At 42.6% G+C, this 18,536-nt stretch overlaps 2 protein-coding genes and 1 long non-coding RNA gene across 6 annotated transcripts in view; 1 reads left to right on the forward strand and 2 right to left on the reverse strand.

The window, feature by feature from the left end:
- Nucleotides 1-662: 662 nt before the first annotated feature.
- LOC120796334 (BTB/POZ domain-containing protein KCTD12-like) lies at nucleotides 663-2,812 on the forward strand. The gene has a single exon (XM_040139058.1). The coding sequence runs from the start codon at nucleotides 1,174-1,176 to the stop codon at nucleotides 1,966-1,968; it is 795 nt and encodes a 264-aa protein (XP_039994992.1). The 5' UTR covers nucleotides 663-1,173; the 3' UTR covers nucleotides 1,969-2,812.
- A 4,549-nt stretch (nucleotides 2,813-7,361) lies between these two features.
- LOC120790928 lies at nucleotides 7,362-12,041 on the reverse strand. The gene is made up of 3 exons (XR_005707589.1): nucleotides 11,643-12,041; nucleotides 8,769-9,011; nucleotides 7,362-8,183 (listed from the first exon to the last, which is right to left on the reverse strand). It is a non-coding gene; the product is annotated as an uncharacterized LOC120790928 (long non-coding RNA).
- A 152-nt stretch (nucleotides 12,042-12,193) lies between these two features.
- LOC120790910 (LIM domain only protein 7-like) overlaps nucleotides 12,194-18,536 on the reverse strand; it is a 29,869-nt gene continuing 23,526 nt past the window's right edge. Inside the window, exons 19-29 of one of the 4 annotated variants that reach the window (XM_040128894.1) lie at nucleotides 17,129-17,154; nucleotides 16,874-16,981; nucleotides 16,651-16,740; nucleotides 15,973-16,157; nucleotides 15,718-15,762; nucleotides 15,372-15,424; nucleotides 15,108-15,279; nucleotides 14,822-15,010; nucleotides 14,602-14,710; nucleotides 13,099-13,201; nucleotides 12,194-12,805 (exon numbers count right to left, since the gene is read on the reverse strand). In XM_040128894.1, the coding sequence (XP_039984828.1) occupies nucleotides 12,783-12,805; nucleotides 13,099-13,201; nucleotides 14,602-14,710; nucleotides 14,822-15,010; nucleotides 15,108-15,279; nucleotides 15,372-15,424; nucleotides 15,718-15,762; nucleotides 15,973-16,157; nucleotides 16,651-16,740; nucleotides 16,874-16,981; nucleotides 17,129-17,154 (1,103 nt within the window). In that variant the 3' untranslated portion in view covers nucleotides 12,194-12,782. The remainder of the gene's footprint in view (nucleotides 12,806-13,098; nucleotides 13,202-14,601; nucleotides 14,711-14,821; nucleotides 15,011-15,107; nucleotides 15,280-15,371; nucleotides 15,425-15,717; nucleotides 15,763-15,972; nucleotides 16,158-16,650; nucleotides 16,741-16,873; nucleotides 16,982-17,128; nucleotides 17,155-18,536) is intronic. The other 3 variants (XM_040128902.1, XM_040128912.1, XM_040128922.1) reach the window with 3 other exon arrangements.

The following is an 18,536-nucleotide window of genomic DNA, read 5'->3' on the forward strand; positions in this document are numbered from 1 at the left end:
AGAACCAGTCACTCGCGTCTGAACATCACCCTGCGAGTCGTGTTGCACCGCGGAGTCCCACTTCTCCGCTCCTTTCAGTCTCAATCCAAAACTGCAACCGGTCCGCCCCGCTCTGCAAACACTGCGGATCCAGTGCTTTAGCCCCGCTAACGTTGCGCACAGCGTCGCACCTGCTGGTCTGGCAAACAGGGCAGGTGTGTTTGATTTGGGACACTTGCCGCAGTCGCCGGGCGGTGCGTTAAAGCAATGATTAATTAAGGTATGATACAACCTTTAAAAAAAAACCTCTATTCCAAGGTAATGCTAATCTCAACCATGGCTGCACCACCCTTAATTTTATTGCACATTTAGACCCGGCCCGGGTTGCGGGCGCGCCGCTTGGCACCCCCCCCCCCCGACCCCTCGCTCCGCGAACGTGGACGTTTCGACCGCGTGTGTGTAGACCCTGAGCGGAGAGCGGCTCCTCTCTGCCGGCCGGGCTCTGCCCTCCAGCGGCCACGGTGCGCGATTGCTGCCGGCCCACCAGCAGCTTCTCCCCTCAGCATTGGGCCCTTTTCACGAGAGTTGCGCTCTCACACGGTTAATCATAACTCCATCATGTGACTTTTGTTTTTTACACTACTACGTTTTTTTTGTTTGTTTTTTTTTGGTGGTAACAGAGTCGGGCCAGCTGTTTCCACGTTTCCAGTCTTTATTCTACGAGGAGCGAAAACCAGCCGCTGGCTACGGCCCCGTAGCTGCACGCGGATGTTCGCTATCAATCTTCTCGTCTGCCTCTCGGCAAGACAACAAAATCTCTCTAAACTTTTCCTTGAACGTGCTCCAGTAGCCCACTTGAAGGCCCGCTCGCACCGCTACCTGACTACTACGATGTCAGCACGGCGTCGAGATACTCACGAGGCTTGAAAGGAGGACGCCGAGGCGTACGGGAAGTCCTTGAAGGCAGCACTACTTTTTCGTCGGCGCTTTCCACTGAACAGTTAAAGTCTCTGCCGGCCGCCCTTCTCCTCCTCCTCCCACTCCGCCGGAGCAATATAAACATTTCTGTACGGCGAGGATACTCCCCAACTGTCCGCGCTTGATAGGACACCTACAGGAACACTACCGGGATTCAAGTAGCAATAATTAAAAAAAATAAATAAATAAAAAAAAAAAGAACAGAGAGGGAGAGAGATGGCAAAAGCCGACAGCCAAAGTTCAAGTTTCCCTGAGATAGTGGAGCTGAACGTGGGGGGGCAGGTGTACGTGACCCGACTCGAAACTCTCACGGCGGTCCCCAACTCTCTCCTGTGGGCCAAGTTCGGCCAGAGCTCCGCGGGCGACCTGCCCAAAGACAGCAAGGGCCGCTTCTTCTTCGACCGGGACGGCTTTCTGTTCCGCTACATTCTGGATTACTTGCGGGACTCCGAGCTTTTCCTGCCCGAGCTCTTCAAAGAGAGGAGGAGGCTGCAGAGAGAGGCGGACTTCTTCCAGCTGCCGGAGCTGTCGAGGCGCCTGGCGGCGGCCGGCAACGACAGCGCGCACACGGAGGACGGCGGGGAGCCGGAGGAGGCTGAGCTCCGCAGCCCGGCCAGCTCTCCCGCGGACCGGGCCCAGCGCTCCCCCGGGGCCGACTCCGGCTACGTCACCATCGGGTACAGAGGCAGCTACACCATCGGGAGGGACATCCAGTCGGACGCCAAATTCCGCAGGGTCGCCAGAATAACAGTCTGCAGCAAGATCTCTCTGGCCAAGGAGGTTTTTGGGGAAACCCTGAACGAGAGCCGCGACCCGGACCGGCCGCCGGACAAGTACACCTCCAGGTATTACCTCAAGTACAACTTTCTGGAGCAGGCGTTCGACCGGCTGGCCGAGGCTGGCTTCCGCATGGTGGCGTGCAGCTCCACTGGGACCTGCTCGTACGGCAGCAACGACCCGGGGGACGACAAACTGTGGACCAGCTACAACGAGTACGTGTTCTGCCGATGAGCGGAGCCGAACCTGCTCCCTGGGTGCAGGGGTACATCCGTCATCGCGACGCACCGCGACGGAGGCCGGGAGCAATCATCGGAGAACACGGTCTCTTGCATTAATTGACAGCCCGGACGAGCAGTTTCAGCCCTAGTCTAGTTTCAGTTTCTCCTGTTTTCGCCCCTCTCTGCGCCGCGCTTCGGGGTCAAGCTGCAGCCAGGCTGAACTTTTCTGCCACTTGAGGAGAGCTGAGCTCCGCACCCGAACATACATCCCATTGGCTACTGAGGGGATTCACTGATGTATATCCTTACCTGGGCGGTTTTAGTTGCCGATCTGGCCTCGCGTCCTTTGTTGATTTGTCCCTGAGTAAATGACACAAATGGTCACCCAGTTTGGCAGAAATTTTAGGAGCTGGTTCCTTTTTGATCCCCGCTGAGCTCTGCTTGCATTGTCATGTTACTGTCGAGAAGCTACTGATGTTCTGAACACCTTAACTGGGACACATGTAAGGCAAATACCCCGATACACCTTCTGTGTTCCTCTCATGATTTTCCAGTCATTAATTTTGGCAGGTGGTGGATAAGGAAGACGGTAAATTGTTTCTTTGAAATGATCATTTTTATAATTTTTTTTTTTTTAATTTGAATATATTGACCACACATACAGAATCACTGCTTTCAGGATTACACATTCGAACTTTGTCACAATGCTGCCTTGTTATGTGCCATCTATGAACTGTTGTCATAGTGTTTTCTTCAGATATCAAGCTACGGCAAATAAAGTGAAACACTATCCACCTCGTCGTCCCCTTGAGTTCACTGTAACTATTTAAGATCTGTGTGTTCTTCAAATACACTTACGCTTCTGTTCACACATATAAGCAAAGACATTTGTTTTTTCTTCTTCTTCTTCTAGGTCACCAGTGTCTCGGTGATTTCCCTGTGAATTTACCACAACAGAGAGAAGACATTTTAGAAGTTTACAAGGCCATTTAATTTGGCCTTTTTTCGTATAACATTTAACTAAGACATTTTCACCGATACACATCAGCTGGACCGACCTCACTCACGGGTACTTTTACAAGACATATTAGCGATCAAATCCAGCCCCCACTCCTCCTAATGCATGACCTCAGTAGACTATAGTGCCAACAAAAAGGGTTTGATGAGAATTTGACCCGAATTAAGATACGTTATATTGTTAACATTGAGTGTGACATTTATCACATCGTAAAATCAGAGGTCACCACATCAAGAAGAGAGCGAGAGATGATGATTATAAGTAACTTGATGTTACAACAGAAGGGCAGCATAAACTTAACTGCATAACAGCTGTTTTATATCAGACACAATCTCCCCCGTTTTTTAGTAAAGGCTAATTAGTCGTAGTACATGGGGCACTAAATACATATATAGTTGATGAGTTGTCATAATTCAAAACTCCACTGTGAATTTGCTGATTTCTGCATATGGAACGTAATTTAAAGCAAACTGAGGAGTGAGTCTGTGCAGTCTCAGGGGGTTTATCATATTCAAGTAAGTTAGGTAAATTACTCTAAATTATATCACTACTGTTTCAACTAAACTACTTCTCCATTTGCCTTGGGAGGAGATTTTCAGTTCAAGCTAAAATTAAAATAAATGCCAACAACTTTTAGCCAAAAACAGAACATTGTTGCCTATCTGGCAGAGCAGAGCAGAGGAGAGTTTCCTTCTCTGCAACACAGAAGAGCTCTGTTATCTCTCTTGGGCAGCATGCAAAAGGAGGAGGAGGGGGCTTTCTCTTTGGCTGACAAGTACAGTAATCAAATGCCTGCTCCCTTGTGGGAACCTGAGGCACAAATCCAAGATATCCCAGGATCAGGTTTAATACAAAAAGGCTTTGTGTGGGCTGTGTTAGAGTGTACTAGAATACAAATGTGTAAAAAAAAAAAAATCAGAAAAATGAATCATTTATTTATCAGATGTCCTAATAAAATGTATTAGGGGGGAGCTGTTCTGTAATTCTCCATATGCAAACAAAGTCGTATGAAGATATATACACGAAGATGCACATGCACACAAGTGTGTGCATCCCTCCAGAAGCCCAACCTCCCACACACACTTCTGCTACCAAGAATCTTCATAAGAGTTTCAAAGATAGACATGTCTACACAAGAGACTTCGTATCTGCTGTCAGCTGATGCTGCCATCTGGACAGGAAAAAGGAAGGATCCACTGCCACTCTTCCTCTAGTGTGATCTCCAGAAACAAGACGTAGTACTTGCTGTCCTCGACTGCAACGCACCGAGCGAGGCTCAGCAAAGTCGGACACATTTGTCCTCATCATATGTCTTACTTTACACGTATTATTGTGAGAACAAAATGGGTGGATGCTTTAAATTGTTCTGAGAGGCAAAAATGCCCTCCAGTAACTTTGTCTTCTACATTAGACTGAGACCATATGAACTGATAGAGACAAATGTTGGTCAAAAGACAAAGAAAAAACCTAATTGAATTTAAATTTCCTTCTTTTCTTTTCTTTTTTTTTTTTGTGTTCCCCTGAGGCGATGATGAGTTTCTCCGCCAAGCAGCTATTTCTAATACAGGCCTTGTTATGTGTGCGCGTGGTGTGTGTCCTTGGTGATAAAACACCTCCAAAACACATTCCACTTGATATATGCTTTTTTTTTTTTTTTTTACTGTGAGAAAACTCTATCAGCCCAATGCTAAAAATGTGCACCCACACATACAGGAACACACAGAGTGCAGGAGGGAGACAGATAAAGAGAGCCAAATTAACCAATTTGCAGAGTTGGAGATAACACAGACGTGCTGGCTTTCTTCATATCAGCTCCTGCGTGCTAAATCTTTCATACTTTTTCTCAGGGTCTGCGTCTAGCTCACTTTGATCTGCATGTCTTTTATACTGTTTACTTTTTTTTTTATTCCATCTCCAGCTCCTCTGATATAGGTTTGTCACACTGTTCACAGAAAGTACAACAGATGAATAATTAATTCAAGCTGTAGTTCTCTTTGTTTAGATCGGGTGTGAGAACAGACAATTAAAACAGGATGGCCACTAGCTAAATGCAAGAGCATTCTCCCTTCATTTCCATATTGTCTAAAATGTCCCATTTACGGTAGACCTCCTTCACAGTGAGCGATGTCAGCAGTGGCTGCTACATTCGCATTCATCGGTGCCGTTTACTGCAGGATTCCTCAAGTACTTAAGCTTAGTTGTGAAGCACAGGAATTAAAAATGAGGCAACCCTTCAGTGGTTGACAACTTTTTCCTCCTTTTGAGAAATAACTCATCTTGGTTATAGATTTAACAATAAAAAAAAAACAACAACTCAGGAACTGAAAGCCGCTAAAGGTCACAGGAAGAGGTGAGGATATGGTTTTCCCACATGATGTTTTCGGTAAGGTGAAAGTATTTGGCTTGGCTACAGGCCAAATAGCTGGGTTCTCTACTGCAATGGAGAACCAGCAAGCCAACTGCAAAACATTTCACAATCCTTAAATCACCTCAAATCTATTTAAAACAGCAGCAGGCCTTTATTAATTAAAGCAGGATTTCACTGAACATGGAACAATCCAAAGCTGTCTTCATTTGCAGAGTGGATATATTTTATTCATGTATGTCAGCATAGTGAATCTATCTGTGCCATAAACGCAACTGTTACATGAAAATAAATGAAAAGGACCGTTTCAAGGAACAGTTAGACATTTTGGGAACTGTGCTAACTGGACTTTCCCGCTGAGAGTTAGATGAGAAGGTTGACACCACTTTCATATATTGCCATCAAATACAAGGTTACAGTGAGCAGCAGCCTAGCTTGGCTTAGCACAAAGACTGGAATCGAGGGGAAATGGCTAGCTAGCTTTGTCTGAAGGTAACAAAATCTGCCTACCAGCACCTCTAAAGCTCACTGGTTATATAATGAAACCACAGCTTGTTGTTTTTAAATGTCAGTTTTTGTATGTATTAAACAAATGAAATGTAACATGTTAATAAGTTATTTTGCTAAGCTAACCGGCTTCTGGCTGTAGCTTCCTATTTACATACAGACATGAGATTGGTGTTTTCATCTGAATCTGGCCAGGAAGGCAAATAAGTATATTTCTCAAAACGGTGAACCATTCCTTTAAAGGCACAATCAGTGATCCAAATGTAAAAAAAACAAAAAAATCCTAACACAAGACTTGAACCTGCTGTCATTCTCACTGGTAAATTGATTGATTGATATTTAATCTATTACCCAGACTCATCATTTTCATAAACCTCAGATATTTGTGTTCAAAAACTAGGAACTGTCCCTTTAAATATCTGTAAATTTTTCTAGTGAAATGCTCTAACAGCAGAACAAACCAGAATTATTAAGTTGAGTTCGACAATCCGTTCTTGAACCTAGAAACAGCAGCCAACAGAACAGTGGCCCCACACGACCCCGGTTGGCCTATCGATTTTGCTCAGTTGCCATGAACAGATGGGGACTTTCCATGATCCCGAGCACCTTTAGGACTTTTCATCCATGTTTACTTAAAAGTCGAACTTGACATTTCATTCTTGACCTTAGAAACAGCAGCTGACAAAACAACCTCAACTTAAGGTCTACTTACCGAATTGTTCTCTTCTCTTGCTCTTTAATCTCTTCGGTTATCTTGGTGTTAGAGCTAACACTTCGCTGTTTGAATAAACAGTGTTTTGCAGTTTGGCAGCCACTGACTGCTAATGTAAAGTACACATATCGTAGCAGGCTTACATCGCTGCACTGTTAGTGTTTGCTAACCATGTGAACACAAAATTAGCCCAGTTAAATGTTTGTGTTACCGAGCAGTGAAACCATTAAGGATCCATACATTCCTTGATTCATTAACAGACCTCAGAATCGTGTTCAACTAAAAAAAAAAAAAAAGGAATGTTTCTATGCCTATTTGTGTCTCATCATGTGAATACAAGGTTTTAGTGATAATTTCGATTTCTCCAAAGTTCTTCAGCCCTTCACAAGAAAGCAAACATCCTCATTCAGATATCTTTCCACTGAACAGCAGTCTGGCCGAGCCGCTAAACAACTGCTTGAAGTCACCGCCCATCACTTGAAATCTTAGCTATGCTTTTAAATTGTGAAACTCTTAACCATAGCAATGTGATGCTGATGGCTTTTGTTTGTCATTGTCATAATGGATTGCAGCTATATTTTACGATATTTCCTCTTCAATTACAAGAGGTGATAGATTAACAGGGAGTTTCCTCTGGGAGGTTAATGTTTCTTTATTTGTGTGTGTGTGTGTGTGTGTGTGTGTGTGTGTGTGTGTCTCTGTTTCCAAGTACAGGATGAAATTCAATCACTGCTCCAGAAAAAGGTAAGACACCAGAGATGGAAGCAATTATTAATTTTATTAACTTTGCTCCCAATGCAAGATTGTGTTAAGGGCAACCAGACACACGCCCGTGTCATCTTATAAAGTGAAGTCCCAGGAACAAGACAAGTTATACAAACCTGCACACAACAAGTTTATGGCCTTCTATTGTTCTTCTAGCTGCTGAACACAGCGAGGCAACACAATAAAAATGACAAAAACCTGTTTTAAATCACAAGGGCATCACACAAAACCCTCATACAGTACACCCTGGTTTTACTTAAAGGAGCTTCTTCATATAACACTACTCGCTGCAGCCTGTGGTTACATCCTCAAATCATGCTGGCACAACTGCCACTGACTTATCAAGTCAAGACAGTTTTATGCTTTCACACTTTCACAATCGGCTGTGTGCAAGCTGGCTGTGAAAACAAGGCAGCCAAAAAGCTAATATGATTTAATTTTATGCAAATATGAACAAAACACTGGAAGTACAGTGCTGTCTTTGGGTTCTATTTTTGACTGGATTCCTTCTTTAACAGTTAATAAAGCGGAATCAGTTTACAAATATGAATTGAGCTTCAGCTAGTTAAAAATATGTGTCTTGGAAATTGCAGCTGTTATAAGCCAAAAGGTGTAGCCGCAGACAGAGATATTAAAATCGGTGATCACCCAGCGGCCATGTTAACTCTCTCCTTCAAGGACTCAAGCCTCAGTGCCTCTCTCCAGAAGGCGCTTTCTCCCTGTCTGCTCTGTGTAGTTTTGTTGGGTGGAGGGTGTAAATGTCGCCAGTCTCCGCTGAGCCGCTCTCAGCGCCCAGCAGCAGACCGGAGATCGGTGCAGCCCCCAGTGACAGAGCTCCGCTCCTTGCACTGTGCCGGTAAGCTGAAATGTAAAAGGATGCCAGCATCAATCAGCTGCGGGAAACAGAGGAAGAGAGGGAGCATCCTCCTCCCCCGCTGTGGCTGCAGCGAGGCTTCCTTTCACGAGAAGCGCAACCCCCTCCCTGTCAGCGCTGGCTGAAAGGGCAAGACGTGGAGGAAGCTGATTCAAAGTCTATCACTGAGCCATCTTATCATTCTCTGTTTATGCAAGTGTGTCTTATTAAGATTACTATAATTTAAGCTGTTACACCATCTCATGAATAGGGACAGTGCATTATTTTTCTCCTTTGTGCAACGTGTTTGAACAAAACACTAATTCCTGTCCATTAGGTCAAAATTTATGTTTGTCCAATACTTTGATTTATGACCAAATGCTTACAAAACTGATGATAATCCCACCAGCCGAAGATGTACTTTGTGTTTAGTGTAAATTAGTAAATGTTGGTGCGGTAACATGCTAAGATGATGAACATGGCGAACATCAGCAGGGCGCTCTGAGCACGTTAGCGCCACTGTGCCAGACCCCCTGTATGAACAACTGTAATTAAATGGCTTTTCAGAGAAGTTAAAGTTCTTAACTGTTCACCTTGTTTAGCCTTTGAACATGAATTGTTGCCCACAACATATTTACTCATGATTAGAGTCGAAGTGAGCAGCTTCCAGGTAGTGCAGCCTGTGTGTCTGTCGAGGCTCTGGACAATGTTACAGCAGTGATCTTCCACTGAGAGGACACTCGCCAGATATCTGCACCACAGGGACACGCCCCACTTCTTCCTCCTCGCTGCTCCCAGTATTGTCCAGACAGACAGATGATTGTGGGGTCATAGTGCTATGGTAACAGATTATTGACACGTATACAGAGGGGGTTAATACCACATTTGAAACGATTTCCTGATGTCCTCAGGCTCTCTTTTTTTTTTTTGTTAAGACTGCATAAAAGCACATTGTTCTGTGCAGTTTCTGTGCTGTAACATTCACAAAGATACTTTTATTTGTACAAGAAAACAACTGAAAGGAAGTTTTCTTCTCTTAAACCTTGGATAAAAAAAGAATAGTTAATAAAGGGGTTTACTTTTGCAAAGATAAACAAAATTTAAAAGGGAATGTCTTTAAAAAGGAGGATGAACGAGGACAGAGTAAGTAGTCAGTGAACGTTTAATTGATAAGATAATGTGACCAACTGAACAAAGAACCTCTTCTGGAAACTTAGTGGGGAGAGTTTTGCATGGGGAAAAAAGTGTTTCATATGAAGCTAAAATGCAGTTTGTTTTTTTATATAGTACTATGAATAATGGCATCTCTGAATTTCTCGCAAGGAAAAAAAAAAAAAAAAAGTAATCTTGAGTGGTTTCCTATACCCAAAGGAAGCAGTACCAGTTTTAAAAATTCTTTAGACTGTTTGACAAAGACCAGGGTCAGGATTTTCCACTTGGCTGCTATGCCATTATGTCTTAAAGAAGAAAACCAGTGACAGTAGCTCTTAGAAAATGTCCCGGTGATGCTCTGCCACCATGTGACTCATGGTTACTTATTCCCATTTACACTTGCCAGATGTTTTCTAGTGTGTATTAAGACGACAGTGACGTCTAGGTGCAACCTTCCATTAAGCCTTGCGGATAAAGGCTTTGTTCATTTCTAAGACGGATGCCCAAATCACCACTAAAGCATTACATTTCTTTAAAAAAAAAAAAAAAAAAAAATGGAGATGGGTATGTTCTACTGCAGTCTGGATTTGATTGATCATTGGAAAAAAAGCTCAGATGAAGTGTAAAAGAGTTTAACTATTATGCTGAGAGGAATATTCTACATCGTTGCTCCGAAACACCATCCACACAGTCAGTCTGGTTAATCTTTCAACTCTCAAGCTCAATTTGAAGTAACTAAATGTCTCTACATGTGTAGCCTCCCCGCTCTGTTTGACCCTCTGCTGCTTCCGCCTTAATGTACTTGTGGTATTTAAAAATGGGTCAGGCTGGAGTCAATGGAGTCATCCCTAAACAGATGCAACATGTCAGAAACTGAAAAACATCTACTTGTGCCTTTGGGGAACTGAACTCTCCCCTCCAAAAGGACCAGGCCCCATTAAACTGTAAAAAACATTTCCATCCAGCCAAGAGCGCTGGATGAACCGAGTTTAACTTCTCAGTTTGACCGTCTTGGTGCAAAGAAGGCTGTTGTCCAAGTGTCAATCAAATCATTTCTCCAATGTAAAAAAAAACCACAAAAAAAAATAAATAACGAAAAGACCTTGTAGTCTCACTGCCACAATGACCCGGACCTCTTTGTAACACTATTCCTGCAGCTTCTTTTCTCTCACCTCAGACATTCACTCACCTGCTGAACGGTGCATAGGAACAAAAACTGTTGTCAGATGGAAGAGTTGACAGTGGGGTCTGTGGGAGCTGTTGCAAATACATGATTTGCATTGCTACACAACTTCCTCAGATGGATGAAATACTGCTTTTAATGCTGCATTTGTGCTGCTCATGTACTGTTTACTAACATGGACTACATTTATGCAAAGTAACTTTACTTATTCAAACAAAAGTCACCAATAACTCAGAACCGCTTTTCGTTTTTTTTAAATTTCCACATTTCACTATATAACTATTTTTTGAGCACACAACCTCAACTTTTACTTAATTTTAGACATCAGAGCCTGACTCCACCATTTTAAAGAATGGCACTTCCTCCATATAGAGGCCCCATGACAGAAAACTCTCTCTTCCCTTTTGTCGATTTAACTTTGCTTCACTCATTTCCTGTAGATGGTCAATGTACCCAAGTAACAAAACATTTTCTTACTCACCCCAACACATGGAATGTGAATTAAATTTATTTGTACTCAACAAACCAAAAACTTAAGATCAGCTTATTTTTTCAAAAGGAAAAAAAATGTCCTGTTTACAAGCTTTTCATGGGAATTGGTATTATAACTATAAATGGAGAAATAATGCTCTCTGCTATCAGCTACTGTTTAAGTGTTTAAAAAAAGTTTGACACATTGAAAAGCTGAAAAAGAGTTCTTGCATAACTAAGATGAAAAGTTACTGTGCTTTTCAGTGCATTGCTTCAGCAGTTTATATAAATAGTTCTCTCTCTCTCTCCATTAGTAACTGTTGTCAAAATGGACTTTGGAGCGGTTAGATCTGGACTGTGCTCACAAGAAATACCATATAAGATTTACAAGACACAAATTCTATGGGAATGTGTCATGATAAAATGCTCTGTTTGACCAAACACTATATACAGTATAGCAGAGTCAGAAAGAAAGGGGAAGCGGAATCCTCTTAAAAAAAAACCCAAAAAACAAAAAAACAAGAGACAAACATAAAAGTTAATTTATCTGAACAAAAGACATTTATTGGCGCGGTGGTTTGGTGGTACAGATAAGAAACCACGACAACAGCAGAATTAATTACCACTATATTTCAATTTGAAAAGTATTTTTACAACTTACCAGAAAATATACTGTATGTACTGATTAACCTTCTGATTTAGTTGCAGTTCCTTACCACACAAGAGCAGACAGGCACAGAATTGAATCCACCCTGTATTTCTCAGAAATGTTGACGCATTACACAACAGATTGTGTAATGCATCAACACAAAAGGGCAGGCAGAGGATCTGTTGACATTTAAATGACTATTTACTCTGTCTGATGGCACAAAAAACACACGTAAATGTGCTTAATATCTTTGTAGCTGCTGTTACTTCTTATTTGTTTAGTAAATGGATCCCTATAGAGGCCATTGTGGTCGGCTCGCCATATTAGTATACGCTCGCAAGTTCCTGTAGTTTGGCCTCAGTGTCATAAAATGTTACCATGTACGAAGAAATATTGCACACTACAAGCCCAAAACTTTTTTTTTAAAAATAATTTATCACTGCTCAGATGTTGTGATCTCATAACATTTCTATCTCCAGTATGACGGTGAAAATTTTTGTTTTACTTTGAGACCAATGATGCCATCATGTGGTACATAAATGAATAACAAATAAAAACATTAATAATGTTCAGTGCACTTTATTTACAAAAACAGGTCAGTTAAGATGCCCATTTTCACGTGAGCAATACATGCGTTATACGTACCACCGATTTATCCCAAAGTGCACTTGGTGAGATTTCAAGAGAACAGAGTGCTTCGGTAGTTAGGTTCAAATGCGCCTCCACACACGGGTTACATTATTAACAAGAAATGTCTGATAAATTTAATGCACTATTGGGCACAGATCAAAGATAGCACAAGGATATGATGAACATTAACACTAACATTAAAATAAAAGCATTAATCACACTAATAATTCTTATCATTACTTTAATTAATATATTAATCTAATTTTCATGGAAATAAATTAGAAAAAAAAGGACAGACAGACTAAGTAACATATTTGATTAAAAAGCAGCTATTAAGAATCTTCGCTTGTGACTCCACAGATTGTCAAGAGTTTAATATCACGAACATAAGATTTTACAGTTTTACCAGCAAATTACTGTAGGACACAAAAGTCAGGGCTTGTCTGCGTGGACGATGTTTCCCCTGTGTTTTTCATAGTTTATTCGAATGCTTACTCTGTAATCTGGAGCATGGCATGTTGGTCACATGGAGGGGGCACCAGTGTCTAAAATGTTAATAAAACATTAACAGTTTCATTCTTACTTGACAGGCAAACAAAACTGAAGTTCCCTGGACAGTAATTAAACCCTGTCCAATTACATTTGATTTTAGTTTATGATTAGGATTCATTCCTGTTTTTCACCGCAAGGAATTGGCCATAGAGGAGCAACTGTATTTATTCAGAAAGTCTTATCTGAGCAGAAGATATAAAAACAATCTCGGGAGGCTAGTGGCATGATTTTGTTGTTTCTCAGAAAATCAGTTGAAGTCAATTATTTCAGCCAGATCAATACTCACACTTGATTTGGAAATAGCAGAGCTCACAGTGGGGCTTCCTGTTTTGGATTCGAACCTGGACTCCAGTCTCAGTTCCTCCGAGATGCCGGTGGCAGCCCACACACTGAGGAGGAGAAGGAGGGAGAAGTCAGAAATGAATCAAGTACTATTGAAGAGAAACCCAGCTGACCTGTGATGTGGGCCTTTTGTGTCTAAATCGTTTCACCAGATTTTCCGCAACGCAAGCACAGAACAACTGAGCCTGGTTTTGGCACAAACACACACAATGTATAAATATTCTGTGAGTGCTATGCGTGTCTGTAACTAATATGGAGCAGAGTTGTAGAGGTCAATCGACTTTTACATTTACACGCTAAGGAACCTAGGTCAACTAAGGCAAGGGGCCCCTCCCCCAGTGAGATTTTCACAATAAGCATCTAAAAGCGAAGCAGGACAGCGGGGCTGGCTTTTTCCAATCAACCAATCATATGCAGAAAAAGAGTGAGAGAGAGCGAGACAGGGACTATGAAACAGACTGGTAAGGAAAGACAGAAGCATAGAAAGGTGTCAGAAATGCTGTTGCTGGAAGGTGCCTATGAAGCTGATGTGATAGGAATACAGACTACAGAGATGACACTCCTGCTGAGCTCACTGAAGGTACGGTCACACTAGTCTTTGGTCTACAGAAAGGTGTCACAGCTGTGACACAGGTAATACTTATTAGGCGGAATGATGGTGGGTTTTAAGCAGTCTTTAGTAACGTTTCCATCCATTAGTATTAGCGGGTTTCCAAATCGCTGCAGTTATGCGAATATTAGGAATTGCGCGCATCGGGACCAACAGCTGGTGGCGCTGCAGATGAAGAGGCCTAAACGAGAGGATGTAACTAAAAAAGCGCCATGTGGCAGACATGATGGAAATATGGCTAGTTTGTTTTTATTTATTTATTTATTATTATGTGTGTGCGTATGTTATTAAATTATTTGTTTTAATTATATGAATTGTATTTCAAATTTCTCCCTTTTTCATCTCTTCAGTAGAGCAGGAGCCTGAGAGACAAATAAGCCACTTGCTTCATGTACTTCATGATTTATTTGCTTTTTCCATTGCGTTTTGTCACATTTGGATTTTATCAATACACCAGCTTTTCTACCTCAGCCAAGCACAAAAAAGTTTTTCACAATATCCAAATATCTGAACCCCCCCCACACACACACACTTTATGAGAGAGATGCTTTAGTCTGGTAGTGTAATACTGTAAAAAACAAGGTGACGGCACACTACGCGAACAATGACTTCTCAATTTCAGGGACAATACATCGCCGCTTCCAGTGGCCAACCACGTGAACTCTCAGACCAAAGTTGATCAAAGGTGAACTCTGACTTGTGAGACTGACGGAGCTCATACAAAACAAAAAAACCAAAACAGGAACCGCTTCCAGAGAAGTGAATGAAAGACGGAATCATTATTCACAGGGATTGGAGCTACTGTGACCGCACCTTAACCTGGTCATTTCCTCTCACCTGGAAACAGGCAAGGTGGAAGCAGAGACTAAGGGCCTCTACGACCATGGCTGCCCCACTACCCAGGACACGCTCACACACACAGCAAGTCCTCCTGCCACTGACCATCCTGGGGCAGCACATGAATACAGTGAGAGGCCAGAATGTATGAAAGGATGGAGAAAACAACACTACAACATGAACCATAGAGACAGGCTCGCTATTGACATGAAGTGCGTACCTGCCATGATGAGGGGAGTCCATGGATGCATATCTCTGGGATAAAACTGATCCAGTGCTGTAGCGGGAGGAGGAGTTCCTGCTCGGAGCGCAGTAACCCGCAGCAGCTGAGTGCGGACGAGGGTAACCGAAAGTAGCGGTCGAGACTGGGGACTGACGCAAAGTGTCCAGGTTGTCCAGAGACTCATACCTGCAGAGACGACGTCACGGTTCATAAACAGCTAGCTAATGTGCGACTGAATTCAACCTGAAATCCAGTTTGGATGAGGTACGAATACGGGACACACCTCTTCAGAGGAACCCCGACATAGATCGGTTCCTTGTAAAAGCTGCTGCTGCGCTGACGTATCCAACTGTTGTCGGTCAGGAGCTGAGTCCTTTTCTTCATCTCCTCCAGAATCTGCTGCCTTTCTTGCTCAACCTTAGACACGGACTGTCCTTTTCTTTTCCTCTGATCACCTGGACCAATCAAAGTTTTTTTTTTGGGGGGGGTTAGTCAAGTACATCACCAGAACAGAGGGGAATATTATGACAAAGAGGGCAGGACTAACCTCTTGTCTGTTTTTGGGGACCAGTTAATGCTGGGGTAGACAAGGACTTTGCCCTAAGGGAGAGAGAGAAGCAGTCTAGATTATTATATAATATTTAATCTGAACTCGTTGCGTGCTGATGTTGGCTTCGAGGTGCCTGGTAGTTGCATATAATGCCCACAATAATTGCCAATTATCTTGCTTCGTACTGGTTATTTTAGAACAAACAATACTGTGCTATGTTTGTAGGACAAACATAGCACAGTTTATGTCCATAGCTAAACTAACTAACTATTATATAGTAGCTAGGCCCAAGTCATACTGAGTGCTCGAAAATAAGGGGAAACTGAGCTAATCTTGTTCTGACCTGTGTGCAGGAGACAGCTGAGCAAAGCCACAAGATTCCAAAGCCCTGAGGTACAGCATGAATAGCAATAAGGCCCCGAGAATGTAGCAGGAAGTACAGCAGATTCAGCACCAGCAGCAGTCAGAAAAAAAACAGTCACGTTAAAAAAATTTGCTAAATAAAATTGCACTCCATATAACACTGTTACACTCAGCAAGGATGGAACAGAACTAACAATGTTGGTGACATTAAAACAAGGAGAAAAAGTTAATTTACCAGTCTCGTTCAGTAATCTTGTCCTTCTGCACTCCTTGTGCTTTAATTTGAGGTTTTGATCCAGCTTCTTTCAGCTCATATCCGTCAGGGCTCTGCTCGTCTCTGGTTTCGTCTGCCAGTGCATTCGCGTGGCGCTGGGTGCTGGCAGGGTTCTCATCACGGATGGTCATCTGGAAGGTGTTCTGCTTCAAATACATGAAAGAAAAAAAATTACATTCTATAGAAAAAAATGTAAAGCACTGGGGGTTAAAGTGGGCCAATGGGATTCCTAATCACCAGAAAACATGCATCTTATTTGCAGTAATGGTGAGGGTAGCAGGTTGCACTTGTTCCTGTCAGCATAGTAATCACAGACGTGTCAAAGCTGCGGATTAAAAATTCCTGCTCACACTTTACTGATGAACAATGTTGGTGAAAACATGAAATTTCAGGGTCTCGATTAGACTACAGTTGCATTCTGCGGATACTGAAAATGTGTGGAAGGTCATCAAATAAAACAAAGTGCTGGCAATCTGGGGCCACTGCCTTAGTGCACATACTTGGGGTAAGCTTTGAAAAGCATTTCTCTGTGGTGACTTTATATAGGAATGTCTGATATAATTACTTTTTCTGGTCACTCAGTTATAACTAAAAATAGCCCGCAGCTTGGAAAAGGCTCCAAGGACTACACAACATTACCCCTGGCTTCCTGCATAAGTCCCCGATTGCATCTTGCTGTGCCCTCCGCCACTCTGCCTCCAACCTCTCCTGATCCCGCTGGTATTGCTCCTGAAAAACCAAGACACACACACACACACACACACACACACGTTGCTTTAAATTTTAGATGAATATTAAGATTACCAAGGAGTGTTAACCTCCTTAGTGCTGTGTAATTCTGTGCTGGGAAAAGCGTCTTCACCTGTAGGAGGCGCTCCTGCTCTTCCTGCCACTTTTCCTGACGCCGCCGATCGTCCTCACGGTCCCACGACCAGCTGGATGAGGAGGGGCTGACGGATGGCACCTGGAGCTGGTAATAGACAGACTGTAGGCTTGAACAAGATCATCACAGTGCAGTACACAGACTGCTTTCAACGCACGCACACACACACAGGCAGATAACTTATGTTTGAACATGCATTATCATATCCTTTGAGGAAGTGGTATGGTAACTCACATCAGATATCGCAGATTCTGAACCTCCTGTGTGAGAAAATAATGGGTCAGAAAAGAGACCACCATAGAGTAGCTCTTAAAGATGATCAAGTTGTGTGCAATATCAGAAGCCACGCATACACCACACAAAGACTGGGGACACATTACGAGAGGATTTTGAAAATGCACTGGATCACGCAATGGATGATCTTTTTATGCATCACGTCTTGCCTTTTTGTGCGTCTCCGCCTGGTTTCACACTGGATAATAACTGACAGGCAAAGTACTACACACTTTACTTTGTTAATCCTATTGATTCCTGACAAATCTTTTGCAGTCTTACTGCGTAGCACACAAATCTGGGCATACAGTAGCAGTAGTCAGAAACAGTATCAACGTGAACTGTACAGTTCGCGTTGATGCCAGAGCTGGAGATAAGCAGGCCTCATTATCGTAAACAAGATTTAAGTATACTGCCCTGCTTGACGTCCTAGTGGCTTCACCGAAACCAAAACACAAACATGGCGCACAAAATGAATGCAATTATAATTTTGTTCACTGTAGAGCTTCACATGCAGGATTGGCTCAAATATCCGGTCAAAACCATCAAAGATCAGGTGGCTCACGTGTCCAAGTAGATGAGAGTAGTCAAGATTAAATTTGCAGACTTCTCACACCTCATTATGTGAGCCACTGGTGCTGACCAAGGAGCAGGATGTCAGAATAAGCAAGTCTGTATTTTAATCACCACATAAATCTGCTTAATGTATCCCCAGCCTAAAGATGCAGCACAAAAATATTGAAAAAGAAACAGTTGAGCAAAACATTTACCATCCCACAGTAAATAAAGGGTATTCACAAACTGTATGACAACACAAATCTGCTTTGGTCATTTGCTGATGGAGCTCCACAACAAATTACTGATTTGAGACTCTAGCATGTTATTCAGAGTACAGTAAAAAACAAACAAAAAAAAAAACCCACCACACACGGTGCAAAAACATTTACCACACAAGTAAACCCATGAGCTGAATCCTGCAGAGCCTGAAGAGAGAAGCCATTGTAGCAGGACACACATCAGAATGATCAACAACCACGAAGGACAGCATTGCAGTCATTGTGTGTTACCAATAAAAAGTCAAAACAAATTAACACAAAGAATGTGGGATACTACAGTAAAAGCAGCATCTGTTGCACGCCACACATGGTACATTAGAGACAGGATCAGTGCTGTCAGCCTTGTGGTTGCGAGCTAAAGCTGTACCGAAAACAACCAGGGTTTTTTGTCCCAGTTTGAGAAAACATTGAATGGCTTTTTGATCCAGAAATTTAGTGAGCATCACATTATAGAAATGCTGCTTCTTTAATAGTCGATAGTTAATTTGTGGTTAGGCTGCTTTGAATAACATACTGTTTACAAGTACTACACT

Source organism: Xiphias gladius, chromosome 1 (assembly GCF_016859285.1).
Source record: "Xiphias gladius isolate SHS-SW01 ecotype Sanya breed wild chromosome 1, ASM1685928v1, whole genome shotgun sequence".
NCBI classification, from domain to species: Eukaryota; Metazoa; Chordata; class Actinopteri; order Istiophoriformes; family Xiphiidae; genus Xiphias; species Xiphias gladius.